This window comes from Nothobranchius furzeri, chromosome 2, assembly GCF_043380555.1.
Source record: "Nothobranchius furzeri strain GRZ-AD chromosome 2, NfurGRZ-RIMD1, whole genome shotgun sequence".
Taxonomy (NCBI): Eukaryota; Metazoa; Chordata; class Actinopteri; order Cyprinodontiformes; family Nothobranchiidae; genus Nothobranchius; species Nothobranchius furzeri.
The window spans coordinates 73,361,755-73,382,263 of record NC_091742.1 but is presented as its reverse complement, the minus strand read 5'-3'; the positions used below and the strand labels follow the sequence as shown (position 1 = coordinate 73,382,263).

The 20,509-nt window shown below is 41.1% G+C and overlaps 1 protein-coding gene across 1 annotated transcript in view; it reads right to left on the bottom strand.

Annotated features, from left to right (window-relative positions):
- LOC107377084 (collagen alpha-1(XXV) chain) overlaps positions 1-11,365 on the bottom strand; it is a 250,212-nt gene extending 238,847 nt beyond the window's left edge. The window contains exons 1-2 of the mRNA XM_070547918.1: positions 10,884-11,365; positions 10,729-10,798 (exon numbers count right to left, since the gene is read on the bottom strand). Coding sequence (XP_070404019.1) covers positions 10,729-10,798; positions 10,884-11,138 — 325 coding nt within the window. The 5' untranslated portion in view covers positions 11,139-11,365. The remainder of the gene's footprint in view (positions 1-10,728; positions 10,799-10,883) is intronic.
- Between the last annotated feature and the right edge of the window lie 9,144 nt (positions 11,366-20,509).

The following is a 20,509-nucleotide window of genomic DNA, read 5'->3' as shown; positions in this document are numbered from 1 at the left end:
TTTCTTTTCAGTTTGAACTCTTGGTGGTGCCCCAGGGGAGTCTGGGAGCACACATCATCTGGCAGGCTGCTGGTCAAAATCTCACGTTCTTCCACCATTTTTTCCCACTTTGAGGAATAATTCGACTCAGTGCTGTTCTTGGATAGCTATAGGGAATGTTGCCTTGTTTTCTGTGCGAAACTGAAAAAGAGATCTACCTAAAATGTTGCCATTCATGAAAGGAATACGTACTGCCATGACTGTGTTGGGTATGGACCAATGTATACCGTGGTTTCACCTCTACAGGTTTGATTCCCACTACACTCAGAAATATGTTTCACTAATGTTTACATTCTCTTGAATGTAAAGTTGGGAACATCACATTGCCTTACCAAGTCATTACTGTTGAATGTCCTTAGACACACCTCTACCCTGAAGCAGCAGCGAAAGTGCATGCTTACCACAGAAACGGACTCACAAGGCATTCATTCTACTAGAGACCACAGCAAAGAGAGCTTTAAAGCAAAAATCTATAAATCAGCAGAAGAAAGTGATTGTTAATATTAGCAATTGTTTCATTTACTGCAAATCATCATGGAAAGGTTTGCCATCCATCTATCCATCCAGTGTCAGGTCACGATGGTAGCAGGTCAAGAAAAGAAGCCCAGAAATACTCCTTTTTCCTGAGGGACCCCAGGACATTCCCAGGTGAGTTCTGGGTTTTTTCCCCATTGTCTCCCACCTGTACAATGGACCAAATACACTTCCAAAGAGAGGTAACCAGAGGATATCGTAAACATCAGCTGACTCCTTTTGACATCAAGAGATTGTCCTGACGCAGAAGAGAGGACTAGATGTCCAATTATATTGGCCTAGCATTGTTACTGGCTGAAAATGGTGTCAAAATATAAAATCAGAAATTATTGTAATCAATTTTTACTCATTTAATGACACAACCTTTAAATACTATGCATGTATTATACATCAAACTCTTTGTCCATCTCTCCTCTCATTTAAAAAAAGGGCTAAAAGGGCTATGCCAATATTCATATAATGTAGGGTTAAAATAGCTAACTGTTGTTCTTCTTTTGTCCAGCTAAAACTGTAAATAAATACTGTCTCTGCACGAGTTTTCAGGCTCATGTTACGAATTGTTTTAAAATGCCATTTATCGAGTCGCATCTTCCTGTTGCTGCTTGTTCCAGTGCTACAGTTATTCATTTTCTACGGCCCAGTCTGTTTCATTTGTAGTGCCTGTTCTTGTTAAACTGAGGGGGTACAGAGCTGAAACATCTGTGCTCCTCACACCTCTGCCTGCAAAGTCTGCAGAGAGGCTTGGGGCACAAAGCTACTGGCAGTGGGGAGGGAAGGGGGGGGACACGACATGTGGGGAAAGCCTGAAGGGTCTTTAGCTTTCTTTGCTTTTCTGGAACAAGGAGTTTCCAGGACACAGGTGAAACACTGGCTTTGCTGATGTTAAGTTGGTCACAGATGCTAGAAAGTTCTTACATATTGAAAACAAGTGAAAAACAAATTATTTAAGATCAATTCTAATGCTTTAAGTGGGTCGGTACACACCAGTACCGGCATTCTTAAATTTTGCCTCTTGGCTTTCTGGGACTCTTTTCCAGTGTACTGGTGTTTACCAGTAGACTTTCCAGCCTTTAAGATAAGATAAGATAAGATAAGATAAGATAAGATAAGATAAGATAACCAAGAATACAAGTTGAAATCTCCAAAATTACAGACCAAATCAAGGATCAAACTTTATTCTTGCTTCTTGTTAGCGTAATCTAAATCATTCTACCAAAATGAGAACCAATGACATTCTAATGTTTTCCATGTAAAAAGAGGAAAAATTGACTTTAGAAGAAAATCCAGTAACTGAACAGAAGACACGCTGTCTGGGGAGGGTGTTGTGTATAAAAGGCCACCCCTTGTCCCTTTAAACGTCCTAGAATGCTCAGAGGTCAGGGATGAGTAAGATGTGAAGTTGTGTCGACACAAAGAAGACCTCAGTGGTCCACAGATGAAGGGCAACAGAGAGTTTGCAGGTCGTCCTTTTTACAATGTTCCACTCATTTCTGATCGAGGTCCGGTGCATTCTGGGAAACGAAGGATCAACGAGACCTACAGCAGTGATTTTTCTCTGGTGTATACTGGGCAAGGAAAAGTTGTATTGTTTTGAATGTTGAATTTATGGACAGGAAATCCCTTTTTCCAACCAGACACAAGATTTGACGCTGACCTGGAGGGCTATACATCCAATACTTCTGATGAAGCAGAACGTTTCTTAGAAAAAGAGCTCTGAATGAAGTGCACGCGTAATCACAAAAAAAAAGGAGACAATTCTTTTTATTCAGATTTTGGGTGTGCCATCAAGTGGTGATGATGGAAACACTTTAATGTACCTCCAAGAAGTAACCGTGCGAGCCGCCAAGACAGGATCTCCAAGCTTCCTGCTTTATTCCGCACTAAATGACGGCTGAGGATTACCGCCAGGAAATGTTCAAGGACACGCGAGATGAAACATCGGGCTTGAGCCTTTTGATTCTCCTCCAGTCTTTTGGCCAGCCCGGCATACTTGGGTCTGCAGCAGAGAGCCATAGTGACCTCGCTCAAACAAAAATCCTGTCATCTGCTCTCCATTCACAGAGTTCCCCTCAGGTTAATGCAGAGTTAAAAAAAGAGAGATGTCATTTCCGTCCTTAACCATCTGCCAGAAAACCCGCCGCGTTAAGAGTATAAAGAGGCCATCTGTGCATCTTATTTAAAAATCAAGCTTGTAAACAGATTCTTTGGGACTGAGAGCTTCGCTTGCGTACAGAGACTCGTGCAGGGGGTTACTCAACACATGGAGGGTACCAAGCTTTAAGTGTAGATACAGTCTCAAGCCTCGAAGCATCAGTCAGAACCATAACGGTCTCTTCACAGGTGAACCCGCCTGCAGATCCTTCATCATCTCCAACCTCAGTTAGTGCCAAAACTGACCAGAAGCAGCTGCCACTACCTGGAAGTCTGCTTAGCTTTCCCTAGCACTTGGTAATTACACAACTATTAAGGCTCCCAACCACACAGAAGGCTTTAATTCAAAAGCTGTCAGTGATTAATCACCTACTGAAGTGAGGAGCAAAACTGCTACTATATCACACCACTGGTATTGCACGTTTTGTGTAAACCAGCCTGGACCTAAAGAACAATTAGTTTTGACATCACAGAAAGCAAATCTAGTCTAGAGTTGATGCTGAAGTCAAAACATGGCTGCGCCTGCTCATGATTTTATTTTGAAATGTGAGGTCATAACATCCAGCTGATCCCAGTCCACCTCCCCCCACCCGCATCACGCACCACCATCACCACCAACCTCATTGCACTCGACAGCCCAAGCGGTGGGGGGAAACAAATTCACATAAATTGCGAGCGGTGTGTTCTTGTATTCTCTGGAGTGTTCAGGTCTATGTTTCAGCTGCCAGGATACGCGTTACCTTCCAGAAGTGTTGCAGAGGGGGAGAAGGAGTGCATACGACAGAGGAAGGCTTGCTGATGGCACGTTTTATTAAAATCCAATTAAACAACAAGTCCTGTGTGGAACGTTGAGCTAAATGGGAGACTGTGTGTAGAAAATGAAAACTATTGCTGAAAGAATCAGGAACATCCAACCTCAGCCGAGAAGAATCATCGAAGTTGTTTGAATACATGAATACATCAACCAAGGCCACTGCCAGAAAGAGTCAAAGCTTACAAGTTTCTCCTGAAAAAGGTTGATTGTGAATTACCTAAGACCAAACTGGACTTTCGGCTTCGTGTTGAATGTTTTTCATAGGTCCATCTCTAGAAATCAGGCCAGCAAACAACTGATTAATGGAGCTTGTTTATTTTGGCCTACATAACAGCTAAATATTCATACACAAGTACTACAGGTTGACAAAATGACAGACCTAGGACTCTCACCTGCTGCCTTTCATGCAAGGGTTTCACATTATTAACATTTTATATTGAAAAATGATGGAGTTATATTAATTTTAATCAACTCTTGAAAGAAAATAGCATTATACTACCTAATTAGATTGTTTAAAGGCTCATAAAGATCATTACCAACTTCTATGATAACTAAACTAAAACTTGACTTCAAACTCCTAACCCTAACCCCTACCGTACGGGAACATCTGCTTTAATATCGATAGCACACTCAGGTGTAAAGGATGATAATTACTTAACTCATTCACAGCCATAGACGACTTTATTCAATAATTGCATTTATTAAGAGGGTAGGCTTGGGAACGAGCTCATGCACAGTGAAAGTAAACATCACGGCTCAAAAGTTGATTTACATCCATGTGTGTCATGCGTCATGTGATCATGTGATCATGACGCATGACACATGGCGCATGACACACATGCGTCATGTGATCATGCAGCAGACAATCCATGAATTAGGAGATTGTTTTGGGATGTCTCTATGCCTAAGGTGAGGTGCAAACTGGAAAAGCTGCTGCTCACACCTCAACAATGGTGTGTGAAAGAACAGAAAAAGAAGTGAGTCCTGATGTAACAAGTAAGTCTACTTTTGTTTGGTAGTTTTGGTATTTACATGGGGCTGCGCAGTGGTGCAGTGGTTAGAGCTTCCCCAGACATTCAGATATCCCCAGATATTCATTCATACAGACATTACCCATCATGCGCTCTGCGCTCCTCTGACCAAGGCCTGCTCGCTGTCCCTCGTTCTAGGTGTTGTACTCGCGGGGACCGGGCTTTCTAAGTCCTAGCACCGTCACTCTGGAACCAGTTGCCACCCTCAGTTAGGCTGTCCCCATCTCTGCCAGTCTTTAAAAGTCGCCTAAAAACCCACCTCCTCGGTTTGGCGTTTCCTGAAAGTGTTTGAATTTGGCCCTCTTTTATGTTGATTTTATTTCCCTGTTTTCATTGGTTCACTCTATCCCTTGTTTTACCCATTTGTCTTCTACTAGAATGTTTTACCTTTTTTTGTAATTTGTAATTTGAATTGCTTTTATTTTCCATTTATTCACATTTAACTTTCTCATGTACCATGTTCAGCGCCTTGGGCTTCCCGACAGGGTTGCGGTAGGCGCTTTATAAATAAAGTTTTGTTTGATTGATTGATTGATTGATTGATTGATTGATTGATTGATTGATTGATTGATTGATTGATTGATTGATTGATTGATTGAGAGCTGTTGCCTTGCAGCAAGAAGGTCCTGGGTTCGCTTCCCAGCCTGGGATCTTTCTGTATGAGTTTGCATGTTCTCACTGTGGGTTCTCTCCGGGTGCTCTGGCTTCCTCCCACAGTCCAAAAACATGACTGTTAGGTTGATTGGTCTGTCTACATTGTCCTTAGGTGTGTGTGTGTGTGTGTGTGTGTGTGTGTGTGTGTGTGTGCGTGCGTGCGTGCGTGCGTGCGTGCGTGTGTTTGTGTCTGTGATTGTTTGTCCTGTGTGTCTCTGTTGCCCTGCGATGGACTGGCTCTCTGTCCAGGGTGTACCCCGCCTGATTGCCCATTGACTGCTGGAGATAGTCACCATCAGTCTGGTAAAGGTTATAAAGCCATTTCTAAAGCTTTGGGACTCCAGCGAACCACTGTGAGAGCCATTATCCACAAATGGCAACAACATGGAACAGTGGTGAACCTTCCCAGGAGTGGGTGGCCGACCAAAATTACCCCAAGAGCGCAGAGACAACTCATCCGGGAGGTCACAAAAGACCCCAGGACAACTTCTAAAGAACTGCAGGCCTCACTTGCCTCAATTAAGGTCAGTGTTCACGACTCCACCATAAGAAAGAGACTGGGCAAAAATGGCCTGCATGGCAGATTTCCAAGACACAAACCACTGTTAAGCAAAAAGAACATTAGGGCTCGTCTCAGTTTTGCTAAGAAACATCTCAATGGTTGCCAAGACTTTTGAGGAAATACCTTGTGGACTGATGAGACAAAAGTTGAACTTTTTGGAAGGCAAATGTCCCGTTACATCTGGCGTAGAAGTAACACAGCATTTCAGACAAAGAACATCATACCAACAGTAAATATGGTGGTGGTGGTGTGATGGTCTGGGGTTGTTTTGCTGCTTCAGGAACTGGAAGGCTTGCTGTGATAAATGGAACCATGAATTCTACTGTCTACCAAAACATCCCGAAGGAGAATGTCCGGCCATCTGTTCGTCAACTAAAGCTGAAGCAATCTTGGGTGCTGCAGCAAGACAATGACCCAAAACACACCAGCAAATCCACCTCTGAATAGCTGAAGAACAACAAAATGAAGACTCTGGAGTGGCCTAGTCAAAGTCCTGACCTGAATCCTATTGAGATGTTATGGCAGGACCTTAAAAAGGTGGTTCATGCTAGAAAACCCTCAAATAAAGCTGAATTACAACAATTCTGCAAAGATGAGTGGGCCAAAATTCCTCCAGAGTGCTGTAAAAGACACGTAGCAAGTTATCGCAAACACTTGATTGCAGTTATTGCTGCTAAGGGAGGCCCAGCCAATTATTAGGTTCAGGGGGAAATACTTTTTCACACAGGACAATGTAGGTTTGGATTTTGTTCTCTCCCTAAATAATAAAAACCATCATTTCAAAACTGTATTTTGTGTTTACTTGTGTTATCTTTGACTAATGGTTAAATGTGTTTGATGATCAGAAACATTTTGTGTGACAAACATGCAAAAGAATAAGAAATCAGGAAGGGGGCAAATAGTTTTTCACACCACTGTATATTGTATATTCTCCCCTATGTTACGATATATTTTGTATCTTCTCCCTTGTACTGTGTCAATACACACCCCTAAAAACAATTGATAAGTCAGAGTATTAAATTTATTGCGCTACATTAATAACCTGGTGGTTAGATAGTTAATGTAAAATAAACCATTGAGGAGGAAAGCTTATTTTAGTAAAATTTTCTTTAAATTTAACTTATTTCAACAACTACTGTGTTCATATTTCTGCTTTTTAAAGTTGCAAGGTCAATCGTAGTTAGCTTTCCTCAGCAGTATGTCTCAGAAAAAGGACCAGAAACACGTTTCTTTACCGGCAGTAAATGGAAAGCAAAGCAAGTGTGAAATGGACTTCAGTCTACTCTCACTGTTAAGTGGAAAAGAGAATGTCCTGCCTGTCTTATGTTGTGATGTAGTATTTTGAAGAAAGTAAAGTTTGGACCTTAAACAAGATGTTTCTGGCTGTTCAGGAGCAGAATCATCTGAGGGAGAAAATAACTTCCTTTGTGTGACTTTGGGGAGTTATAATTTTCCTGTGCCTTTAGTGAAGTCTACAGCTGCAAAAAAAAAATTAAAATTAAAAAGCTGTATCGTGCTCGTTCTAACATGCAGGTAATGCTAAACACAAGCATGTTGAACACAAGAGTTATTGTTGTCCACGTTTTAGTCACAACCAAAGCTTTTCCGGACAGAAACAACTCTACCATGATAAATAACACCAGGAAATAACTAAAATTACAATAAATGAAAGAAAGTTTAGATTCAAATTATATATTTTTTACAGGGTAAAAACATTTCAAACTTCCTCTGATTTGGAAGCAAAACATCCCCCAAGCAATGGACCACTGCCCTGCCTTTACAACCTCTCCATCTTTCCTGACAGTAATAAAGTGAAGACTGTGAAAAGCACATTGTTGTCCTCACTCACAGGGAAAAACAGCCACAGGCTGTCTCTCAGACTAAACCCATTCAGAAGTCTTAGAGTGTAAAATTATTTACTTTTATATAAAAATAAACCTCTCAGCTTCCATAAAGTATGCTGGATGTTAAATGAGGTGATTAAAAGACCAAGCATTCTTTTGGGGCTCATCGACCATATCCCATGCCAGAGTTTGATGCTGGGAAATTGAGTTTTAGCCATTTTGGTCACATTGTTGGTTGTGAATGAGTCTCTGCTAGCAACAACCCAAATTTTTTGCTTATATCTAAATTTTCATGGTTATAGCCATTCCTCTGCTTGTAAGGTTGGTTATCAACAGCAAATATATTGAGTTAGGTTGACTCTAAAAGGTCTTTGATTGTAAATTTACATCAACTGATTGTTTAATAAGGGTTTCCTTAAAATACATTCAGTGGTAAATGGGAAATGTGCAAATAGTAACATAATCCTAAAGGAGTTGAATGTGTTGGCGATCTGCCAAAGCCAAGCCAATGCACAATCATCACAGTTTACCTAATGGAAAGGTTGACAGCAGAGGGTTGTTTCTGCCCGGACTGCTTTAGATGTGACACGTGCTAATCCTGATCACTTTTGTGCATAAAAGAAAAGAAAAGAAAATATTTTAAAGAAGATAAAAGAAAAGAAAGCAAGTAATGCTAAGGATGTGATTGGTTGTGGTGATTTAAAGCTTTAGTCTGTTAACATAGCTAAAACAAAAGATCTGGTGACTTGCAATGCCACTAGCCTAGCCTGATTGCAATGTGCTAGCATTACTCGCACATGCTAGCTTAAGGGAGCTAATTATGAGTTACAGCTACTTGTTTTTTTAGGATTGTATTGTTTAATCATGAAATATCATGGTGTCAGTTTTATATATATATATATATATATATATATATATATATATATATATATATATATAAGAGGGTTAGGACCACTGGAAAACAAAAGAAAAGAAAAATAATTTCGAGATTAGTCCGAATTCTTTTTCTTTTCTTCAGTGACCCTAATCCTCTTCCATAGTAAATTTGTTATATAAAATTGTTTTTTTAAATGATACATCACAGTATGTTGAATATGTATCAGATCAAAACTGTTAAGGATTGCAATAATTACATTTCATGTTCAGTGTATTCATCTGCTGTAGGTTAAAAGTATTTATAACCATGTCAAGTTTGCATGATAGAAGGTGAGATATTAAAACACACAAAAACTCCTGTTTTGGTTATAAAGAATATTCGCTGTTAATACTGCAATCACATGCTTTTTCTATTGTGCAGCCCTACATAAAAAAGAGGTTTGATGATGTGAGAGCACAACGTGTTCCAGCTTGGTTTTAGCATCGTTGTGCTTCATTTGATCCAAGTTGTGTTCGTTGTTTCATTGCTGCCCTTTGCAAAGCTCTGGATGGAAATATTAAGAGCAAATGTATAATTAAGTATAGAGAGTAGTATGATTGTGATGGGTCTAATTAATGTTAATACTTCCACCACTTCTGGCTCATTAATTCAGTCATGCCCACTCAGCAGATGAGTCATTTGCAGTGTATAAAACCAAATGCAAAAGCAAGAGGACTCGTGAGTTCAAGATTTTCACCCTCTCTCATCTTGTTTTGTGACTGATTGCAGGAAGTGTGATTATACATTTTGCTGCTTAATCTCTTTGTTTACGCCCAACAGAGAGGTCAGGTTTGTGTCAACACCGTATGTATGGTTGAGTCTCACCGTGTATAAGAAAACTGAAAACCTGCAGATGCTTTCTGTCAGTTGAGGTTTTTTTTTTGTCTGTTAGCACAGTTTTGGTGCAAACTGATCCATCTTTTTCAAAGTTTAACCAGTTCAGAAAAATACATATAAATCAGCTGTTCACAGCCAAGTAAGTTGCAACAGAAGGTTCCTTTAAGGCCTCCAAATGCATTACTCTCTTCCTCTTACTTCCGAGCTCCACCATGACACCAACTAAATAAAAAATCCTCTTTTTACACTTTTCATTGACATTCAGCAAACTGAAAAAGCTAACTGCTAGCCATTATTTTAGCTACTGGCACAGTAAACTCCACCTCAAGCTAGTGTCAAAGTGGTTTGGTGCAGTTTCTAGTTAGCAGAGAGCTACACAGTGCTGTTCCATGTGAAGCCGTTCAGGTTCCTGGCTCAAGAACCACTGAAACCATTTTCAAAGCAACAGCTTAAAGTGTTAAAAATTGTGTTGCTTCAATTCACATGTACATTCACATGCACTCCTGCAGGAAAGCCTGCATTCGGAAATTTTCTTTTCTTTGTTGAAAATTTTAAATGATAGCATTTCATATGAAATGAAACACATTTCATATGAAATGTTACTATGTAAACATATAAAATAAGTGATAAAAGTTTGGTTAGCCGCTTACAGTCTTAAGATTTTCCACCAGAGAGCAAATGGTTTCTGAAGAATGTGCTAATCCTGTTAAAGCGTAGAGCACTTAAAAACAGTTAAATGTTAGTTATGATAGTTGGGTTGAATATGGAACTGTTTATGAGCCATCTGACTTTAAAATTAAAAATATTTGTCTGCCATCAACATACCATTTCAACCATTAAAAGAATTAGAATTTAATTCGACTAAACCATCTGGCCTTATCTTTAAATTCTTCACCAAAAAACCCAAACAGGTAACTTTTTTATGCTTTAATGGCTAAAATATATTTATATTTTCATTTTTCCTGAGAATTATGTGAAATTCCTTCAGCAAAGCCTGACAGTCTGGAGCAGACAAACCCAACTTTGAGCTCATGCCAAAACTATTAGAAAGCTGCCCAACACCAGCAAAAGGAACAAATGTTTCCATCTACTGGTGAGAAATGTGAATCTCAGGTTTTGTGCCTTCATTGGTGTTTTTTACTAAGTGGACAAGAAGAGGCAGCATCACAAGTCACACAGCCTGCGTTCAGCACCTCTATGAATAGACTGAGCTGTTTGTTTCTGTTTATGAGGCTCTCATAGCTATCCATCAACACAAACGGCCAGGTGTCACCAACACCAGAACACTGGACCACAAAGTTCTGGTTCGCTCTCAGATCAGATGAAGAGAAAGTGTCTTCTCTTACCTGGGGGGCAGTTGCATTCAGGTGAGGTTTGTCTTGCAGTCCGGATCTTGACGAAATTCTCATACGAGTGCTGGAATTTCAAAATAAAATCACTTTTAGTTACATGTATTTATATTAAAATATTTCATCCTAGAAACAATAAACCAATGTTTGACCTGAGCCAGCAGCTCATCCACTCTCTGCTGAATCAGAGCGTTGAAATCCTCCATGGGGTAGCCGGGTCCGGGGATGATGGTGCGCTCTCCCGTCCCGCTCTCCAGATCCACAACTCGGTTCTGGATTTGGGCCGCGTTGATGCTCAGATGGACGCAGAACGCGATGGACGCCAGAGAGCACAGGGACGAGATTATGTTCAGCACTTTTGCGCGGCGGTGTCGCTCCTTCAGAGAAGCCGCTTCTTCTTTCTCCATGTTTATTAAAAAATAATCAGTACTACTAATATTATTAAGTGTTAAAAAATGACGCACTTCACGCTCTTCTTCTTGTCTTCGGGATATCTCCAGTTGAACTCTGAACAAGACACGCAGCCGGGAGCGAGACGCATCTGGTGCGCAGTCACGCTGCGTGCTGCTTACAGTGACAGGAGGAGTGGAGCCAAAACAACCTGTCTGACGGCGCGCTGGGGAGTCCAAAGGTGGGGGTGGAGGTGCTCCGGTCCTCGCCTGTAAACTTGTTGCACGGTGGGTCCGCTGCACAGGAAGCTGTCGTTACGCAGGAGATTCCACAGAAAGTCAGACAGGAGACCTCCGAGCAGATACCTCTCCAAACACACTCCAACTCCGCTCATTAAGGCATAAGCCACGCCCCCAATCTGAAATGACTAATTAGCATAATTTATGAGGCCCTTTCTGCGCTCCAATGGGCGGCTGCCATCCTCCAAAGCGCAGCTCTGATCATTTCTCCGCTCATGGAGCTGCGTCGGGAGGCTTTTAAGGGATTAAAGCTGCATTCAGCAAAGCACGGTTCACTGTAAGTGCTCTGGAAAACCACAAACAGTGTTTTTGTTTTGTGATTTTTCACCCTCAAGCTGAATTAGTCTTTTCTGGATGGATTTTGTTTCTGGCACTGCGTAAAAACGCTAAACAACCTAAAACGCACGTGCTTCCAAGGCTTACACGGACGAAATTCATATTATAGAAGACATAATAGCACACCTAGGAGGGTTTTGATCATTGCGTCTTCTTGTTGGGAATAATTAAAAATGTCAGAGAGAGAACAATAAAGGTGCACACGTTTTATAACAATAATCTGTGACGTGCGGCACCTATGATCAACAGCCTTCTGTCTCCCACTCTAATGACTACGATTAGAAAATTGTTCATAAAAATATCATGAAACCCCTCATAGTTTCCTAAATGCTCTAAAAAGGAAATGCAGACAGAAAAGTGCATTCTCTGGTGTTTTTGGAGCCTGAGGACGTCTCCAGGAGCGTCACAATAAATGTACTGTGCTTTGGCGCCACCTCCCGACATACACCAGTACTTCCTCCTCTATCATCAAAAGGAAAAGAGGCTTTTTTTTAGCATTTGTCAAAGAAGAATCACTTTAATTTTTTATCACAAATCTCATCCTATGGTGCACCTGTCTTAGATTTAAAGGTTGAACATGAAACAATTTAATTAAAAACCTACATATTTTTAATATAACACCTCCACGGAGCGTTTAGAGGTGTTCAAAATGAAGATACAGTATTTCCTTTAAAAGTTATATTTTAATTTAAAAAAATGATCAAATATTTATTTTGAAGGCAACAACACTGGGTTTATGTTTAAATCTACCAGCATTAAGAGGGCATCATTGCAGGTCACTAAACAGACCGCTCAGCACAGTGAGGCAGGCTGCCTCTGTGGAAAATGACGGGCTCGGCAAGTCAAGCAGCTGCTTCTGAGTCCAGGAGATGTCGTTATCCATCTCAGATGAGGAGCAACCATAGAAGATCTAGAACCAGAGTGCGTTTAGTTGAAGCACAGCAGATTGACCAAAAAAAAAATACGTCACGTATCGTCACCAAACCAGGGGCCTCATGTATCAACCGCACTTGTGCACAGATCTGTGCACGTATCGTGTGCATAACTAATGTATGCATTGTGTGGTATTCATCATTTCGTACCTGTGTGTGGAAATGTTCCTAAATATAAGAAAACGCCAGACCATGTGTAGGAACAGCATGTAGTGGTAGTACGGGGAACCGCAACACCAAAGGTCAGTCATCCACACACGTTCCTCATCTACACATCACCTAATTGGTGCTAAAACACCCGATGGGAATCTGACATTGCAGAATGGACTTGGTTTTTTGTAATCACAATTTTTCATCTTCCCATTTTTATATTTTTAATCTTTTTAATTAAATAATATTATTTTTAAGTAAATTTTATTTTTTTTTTTCCTTGTGAAGAACTTCATGATTTTCCTTGAGATGCGCTAGATAAAAGATCTTTTCTATCGTGTTATTAAGGATTAGTCAGAGCACCTCTCTGATGTAAACGAGTTTCCGTGAGCCCCCTGACAGGAGATCCTTCTAGAGCTGTGCAGTGTGGAGCGACATATAAACCGCACACATCCGATTCCAGTCCATATTTTATTTTACAACTAACCCTAACCCTCCAGAACCTCCCCTGATCTGGTGTCCCGACGGCTGGAAACCTTGTTCTATTGTTGCAACTACAACCTCCACACACTAGATGTCGTTATGGTCTTTGTGCTCTACATTCCACCTTTAAAGCCATACTAAGCAACTTTTTCAAATTTTTTAAAACATTTTCTTGAGGCTAGTGCTGAAATGGCATTCATGGTTAAGTTAAAGTCCCATAGTCGACATCACACTGGTGAAATTACATCTCCGCATTTGACCCATCCCCATGGAGAGCGGTGAGCTGCAGCTGTGGCTGGGCTCAGAAACAATTTGGTGGTTTAATCTCCCAACCGCGCCCCTCAAAGCCAGTGGTCAAGCGGGGAGGCACCGGGTCTTATTTTTAAAGTCTTCGCTATGACTGGACCAGTTTTGAACCCAAATCTCTCAGTCACAGGGCAGACACTCTACCACTAGGCCAATGAAATGTCTCTCAGACTCCCCACCCTCTGTGGCCAGAATACCGCATTTGCGACTTCAGCGTGCTTGTCCGGTCTGTTGGACTTAGAAAAAAATAATTAGCTGACATACCTGGCACTGCAGTCTGGTTCCAGCATGTTTTAGATCATGAACACAGCTGATTTCTTTAATTTAGTGATGAGCCACTCCTGTAGACACTAATGAAGGCTGGGGAGACATTTCAGCAGTTAGATTAAGGTGTTAAAAAGACGAACGCACAGCAAGGAGGTACGTTTTTCTTTTTGTTCTACTAAACAGACACTAAGGGGTGCTAAAGACAAGCAAAACTGCCAAGTGTGCCTTTCATTCTTTGCAGCCTTAGGTCCAATTCCAATACTGGCACTGCACCCATGTGAAGTGCACATTTAGGAGGTGCGCAGTAAGGCTTCGGGCGAGAACACAAGCGCGCTGAATTGGGACAGGGAGCATTATATGATCAAACGTGAAGCATGCCAGGATGCTGCTCGCTGTTTGTGCTGCTTTTTAAATAAATCTTTAACAACTTTCAAACAAACAGTTACTTGACTAATTTGACATTCACTACTGTCCACATTAAATCTTTGTCTAAAACATTCAGAGCATGAATAAATATAGTTAGTCGTCCTAAAATAAACTTCTTTCATTTGAAAATGCATATTTTCATAAAAAAGCACTTGAGCATTGCTCAGCCTTTTTCTCAAAATGCCCATGCAGCAATGGATTGTGGGTAATACCCTTGCCCAAAGTGTGCATTGATGTGGACTTGGGCATATTGCAGATCAAGGGTGCAAAAGGGGCACTTAAGAATCAGGACACCCGATGCACTCGCACTCCTGGGCAGGAAGGTGCAATTGAACAATGCCAGGAAGGAGACGGGTATGATTGGGCCTTAGATGTCAATGCATTGCGTCCTCGACTACAACGCATGCCGGGATAGTCGCTGCTTGTGCTGTGTTTTAGAAACTCTTTCACATTCAAACCAAAATACAATTATTTGACAAAATTCTAATTCATTGCACTAAGCTGCTAAACTTGTGAGAACACTTGTCTACAGCACTATTAGACACTCATCTATACAGGTTATCAGCAACAACAAAAAGTTGATTCACGTGTTACTCGCCCTTTAAGGAAGGTGCATGATGGGAAATTAGTTAAAAAAGAGAAATCTAAGCCACTATTTGCACTTTTCCTAATTGATTCAAGGTTGTTGTTAATTATTTATGCTGAAAGCAGTATTAAAATGAGCTGAGAAATTGTCAAACACAATGTAATATCCATGTATGTTGTGGGTGTTGCCTCTTATACATACATATACATATATATATATATTGTATATATAAAGAATATAAATAAAACTAACAGAGAAAGAGTGCATGATGGGAAATCCTTTTTGTCTACTGAAACTGAAAAAAAAAATAGATGCATATGAGGCAATGTCTGACCTTTTCTTAATTGATTCAGGACTGTACATGGTGAACAGCTACTGCTGAAAGCAGTATTGAAATTAGTAGAAAAATTGCCAACCACAGTGCCGTGGGCGTGCCCTTAAAATATTGCAGTCCGTCATTTTAATGTTTCCCAATCAGGCCTACATTTCATGGGTTTCTGGGATTTTATGGTAAAACTTCAGTCAGACGCAGTCTTGTGTAATACTGAGCAATACTTTGAGCTTAATTTCAATTAAACCTTTAAAAAAAAGTCATGAAAAAGTATTTGTTTTGTCATTTATTCTTCAAGGTAGAATCAGTGTCTGGTGCCATCTGGTGGCCAAGAAAATCAACTGCTCTTCCCTATCAGTTTATGATTACGCGTGGATTTGTTAATTTTTTTTTATCAGTGTTTCATTTCTAAACAGTCCTAGATGATGTTTTAATGAAATGAGAACTTTCATCAGATGTGGGCGTAATATCCTGCCTTTAATTCAAAACATATTTTACTTTTTAAGAGAGCATTCATTTTATTTTACATGCTCTCTCTCAAAGCACTGTGTTCACACACAGAAGGTCCAAATCTGCCATACTTGCCCTCAAGCGGGTGCATCTGCTGTAATTCGTACAAATGGCAATTTAAGTCTAGATGACAATTTATGACATATCAGAGTGTTCGCTTTACTGTAACAAATGTTTTGTTGAAAATTGGTAATAGTAAATAACTACACATCTAAATTATAAATTATAGTTGCAAGCATTAAGAGTATACAAATACAAAAATAACACTACAGCTGACAAACATCAGCATCTGTTTGTGCAAAAGAAAAAAATAAAACAATCACATGCTTCAAATGTGTATAAAAAATATCTAACAAAACTGAAGATGCAGTGGATCAGCATCGGTATAAATCAAACAAGCTCTGTAGGCCTAAAATGTTGAGCCAAATGCAACACAGACACTAGAGAGCAACAGTACCGTCTTTGGAGTCAATAATGAACACAAACCAAACAAAACCTTTGAAGCTAATGCCTGTGAGACCTTTTGATGTGGACATCATTTTTCAGAGGGTCTTTTGAATGTGTCTTCTGTTTCCACTTGTAAAGTGTGGCCCTGGACCATGATGAGGAAGTAGACAAAATAACAATGGCCTCAGAAGACTCCTGACTGGCAGAAGGTTGAGGAGGCTGGGAAGACTCAGAGCTGGAGCTGGACTGAACAGGCATCACCTTAGGCGGAATAGGCCTGCCTATGTGCCCAGGGGTTTCAGAGACCATGGTGGAGGAGGCCACAACCGTTACAGTTTCACTCACTCACTCACTCACTCACTCACTCACTCACTCACTCACTCACTCACTCACTCACTCATTCACTCACTCACTCACTCACTCACATAGGAGTCTGTGATCCAGGCTGTAACGTGGGGACAGTGATTGGCTGTCTGGTCACATGAAGAAATGTGTGGTGTGGTGAAGGAGCCTTGCTGAGAGCAGCTCTCTGGGAGGAGGTGTGAGCGCAAACTTGTGGCAGAAAGCAGAAGTTATCCCCCCCCCCCCCCAGGCCCAGGTTGGTGAAGAGGCTCCTCCATGGTTCTCTTGGACCTGTCTCCACACCTTGAACATGGTGTTGCTCTTGGTTCTGTCATGGAAAAGCCGCACCACATTTTAACCCACCCCGCACCTGTTAGAGTAAAAATGATGTTTAGTTTCCTTTCAGACAAAACCTCTGAGCAGGACAGATTGAGACCACACTCAGTTGCTCACGAGCATAGCAGGAAAAGCAGCTTGGTGAGCCTCGCTGGGACAAAATAGCAGAGTCCCACCGACCTACAGTGCCTCCTTCTCCCGATCTTGCAGCTTTGGTGCATGGTCCACAGCACAGCACTTCAGTCAGCATTGTGTATCAGCGGGTCACATCACACATGTGCCATGTCTGTTGGATCAGGGCCGGATTAACCATATGGGCAACTGGGCAATTGCCCAGGGCCCACAAACTCTAAAGGGCCCAGGGCAGCAAGGGCACGAGCAAAATACTGTATCTGTAATCTCCCGCTTTATGTTAAACTAGGGTGACCGTACATCCTGTTTTCCCCTGACATGTCCACTTTTCACTCTCTGTCCGGGGCGTCCGGACTGGGGGTTCTTGATGAAAATGTCCGGCTTTTCATCCAGGAGCAGGGATCGAATTATGGGGGAGCTGGATATCCTACACATCCAGGGGAGCCGGAAAAAAGTTTTCTACCTATATTACATCATTTATGGACTCTTCTGGGCAGAGAGCACAGAGAGCGGCACAGCGCGTTGTTGCGCAGCGCTCTAGGCAGCTGCTTCCAGCGCACGGTCCATTCTCAAAGTGGCGCAACCAAAAAACTATAATTAGCACACGATCGTTCATGTTCGCACATGTTCTCTATTTTCTGTCTTATTTGTGCCTGAAGCGCTCTGCTACTGCGGAGCTCATCACCTGTGCTGCGGTGATTTCACCTCACTGACGCAGCATCGAAACGCGCTCTGCGCTTTGCGGTCAGGAGATCTTTGATCTGCTCAAAAGTTACTGATGAGGTGAAAAAGTAAGAATCCAGGCAACAGTTTTTGTGGAGAGTTTAGAGGAGATGCAGGAAGATGAGAGACAGACAGGACAGGAAAATAGTTAAATACAAACAAGAAAACAAAACAAAAAGTAAAATGTAGGTAGATTTATCTCCACTACACGTTTTTACCAGTAAAAAACAATAAGTTACACACATGTAATAATTATACATCTGATACAATTCAGATCACCTTCAACACTCAGTCACACACCCAGGGCCGTTTCAAGACATTTTGGGGGCCAAGGCACCCCCCCCCCCCCCCCCCCCAATAACTGGGCTCCCCAGAAGCCTCTGTGTAATCCATACCCTCTCCAGGAGTGTTAGTTATACAGTGTTTGTAAAAGCCCCTCAGACATCACTGACATGTTCTAATATTATCAGATGAAAAACTAAATTATCAGACATGCTGTCTCATCTGCTTCTTTTCTAAACTTGCAAAAAGTAACAAAACCATTTGAAAGCCACTATTTGTGTGTGACAACTTATTTTTCCATTGATCCTATCGTCTAATCTCACAGCTGAAACAAGCATCTTTAATAATCTGTGCACAGGAAGCTTACCGATGCTGTAGTAAAACAAATAATTTCTTATTAATAAAACCTTGTTGCAGCACTAAAGCAGAAAAATGAGATTTTGCAATAAATATGCAAAATATTTACATATGAATTGTTTTAAAGCCCATTTATTGGCAGAATCTGATATTAATTTAATTCTTACAAAAAATGGGTCCCAACATGGTTTGTGTGGTGTTGCCATAGTGTGACATCATAGGCACAGATCCCCTGTCCTCTTTTTTAGAAATGGAAATATGGTCACCCTATATTCAACAAACTGTCCACCCGGGCTTTTGCACTGCACAGAGACGCTTCGCTGCCTATGACTTTGAACGTCAGTTGAGAGTCAGTCTCATGCAGACTGACCAATGAAGAGAGGGCCTCAAGTTAAGACCCTCTCCTCATTGGTCAGTCCAAACAAGGTGGGTCAAGGGTTACCCTGAGTGGGTTACATGATGTCAGGCATTCAAGTATTGAGTATATTTACTGCATATTACAGTAAAATATTCTGTATGTGACCATATTATGGTGATCCTTGGGTCGTGATGATGGGGCCCTTGAATATTGTTGCCCAGGGTACAACAAAGTCTTAATTTGGCCCTGGTTGGACAGGTTGGAGAACAGGAGATCGATCTTCAAAAAGTAGTTTCACACATTTGTTTATGTGCAATGTTATATATTCTGTTATAATATCTGATGATGAGAGAAACACCGATGATTGCCAGATTTATAGGACTTTAAGGACGGTAGTACCGCCTGAACTTGGTTTAAACCCCACAACCTATTGAGGCCAACCATGTCCCACCTCTGACAGATGTTCCCAACACCTTATTGGATATATGACAAGAATGAAAGCTGTTCTAAGCAGGCACTAAGCTAAGCTGTACCTAAAGTGTAATGAGTTTAGGTCAACGGTGTTTCTTCTGACTCACAGATGAGTTTTCCTTTGTGTTGTCGCCATCTAGCGGACAAATAAATTGATTTAGAAAAACTTCCTATGTTCACGGCTTATTCCCAGTAGGTCACCTTGTACTTTTTACCAAGTTAATCCACTTGATTTGATCCTAACATCTACCTGCAGTATCTGCAAACACTACCCCAGCATAGCAAATGCTGCTGCACGGACCATCACTCCAAAACCCTCCAGAGATCACATCAGCATCTCCACTGGCTGCCTACCAAACACAGAATCTCCTTCAAAATCCTGCTCCTCACCTACAGATCTATCTATTGTCTCGCCCCTCCTTACCTCTCTGATCTCATCCATGTTGCTGTCCCATCTTGCTCCCTCAGGTCTTCCTCTGCCATTCACCTTGTGGTTCCTACTGCCCGTCTCACCACTGCTGGAAACAGAGCTTTGAGTCGCTCTGCTCCTCGGCTCTGTAACTTACTTCCTCCTGACATCTGAAACACAGACTCCCTCCTCTCATTTAAACCTAACTCAAAACCCACCAGTTCAAACTGGCTTCTAGTCAACAAACTCTCCACTCTGTAATTTACACTATTTTTTGTAATTCTAGTTTAAATGGTCTTATTCTTATTTTTCTTGTGTTAACATGCTTTTGTGAGGTGACCTCGGGTTTTCAAAGGTGCCTATCAATTAAATGCAATATTATTACAAAAGTCAGAACCTCTTAAGTGAGTGAAATGAGAAAGCCAAAGTATAATTTTCATCGGTATTCATTATTTTGTCTCACTTCTAAAGAATTTCTAAGCTTGGGAACAGAGTAGGAGACACCCAGTTGGACTCTAAATGTTCAACAAGGACTTAGTATGGTTACTATTGAAGAACAATCAAGAGACTGAAGATGCCAGATCAGGCAAACCAAGGCTAGATCAACATGTTTTAGAAAGCATCTACAGATGAGACAAAGAATGAATGGTAGAGTCTTTCACGTGAAAAGTGCTGCGGAACATCTTAATGGAGACAAAGAAGTCTCGTTTCTGTCTGAAGACTAATCCCTTGAAACTAAGCTCCATGGACTCACCAAAGACTCCAATCCTGATGGACGGTTTCTTTTCATGTTTGAAGTGTTTATAGAGGCAGAAGAGATGCACACGGCAGCACCAAAGGAAAAAAAAAGTGAGATTTTATTTTATTTCCTATTAATGAATTAAAATCAGAACAGAATCCAGTTA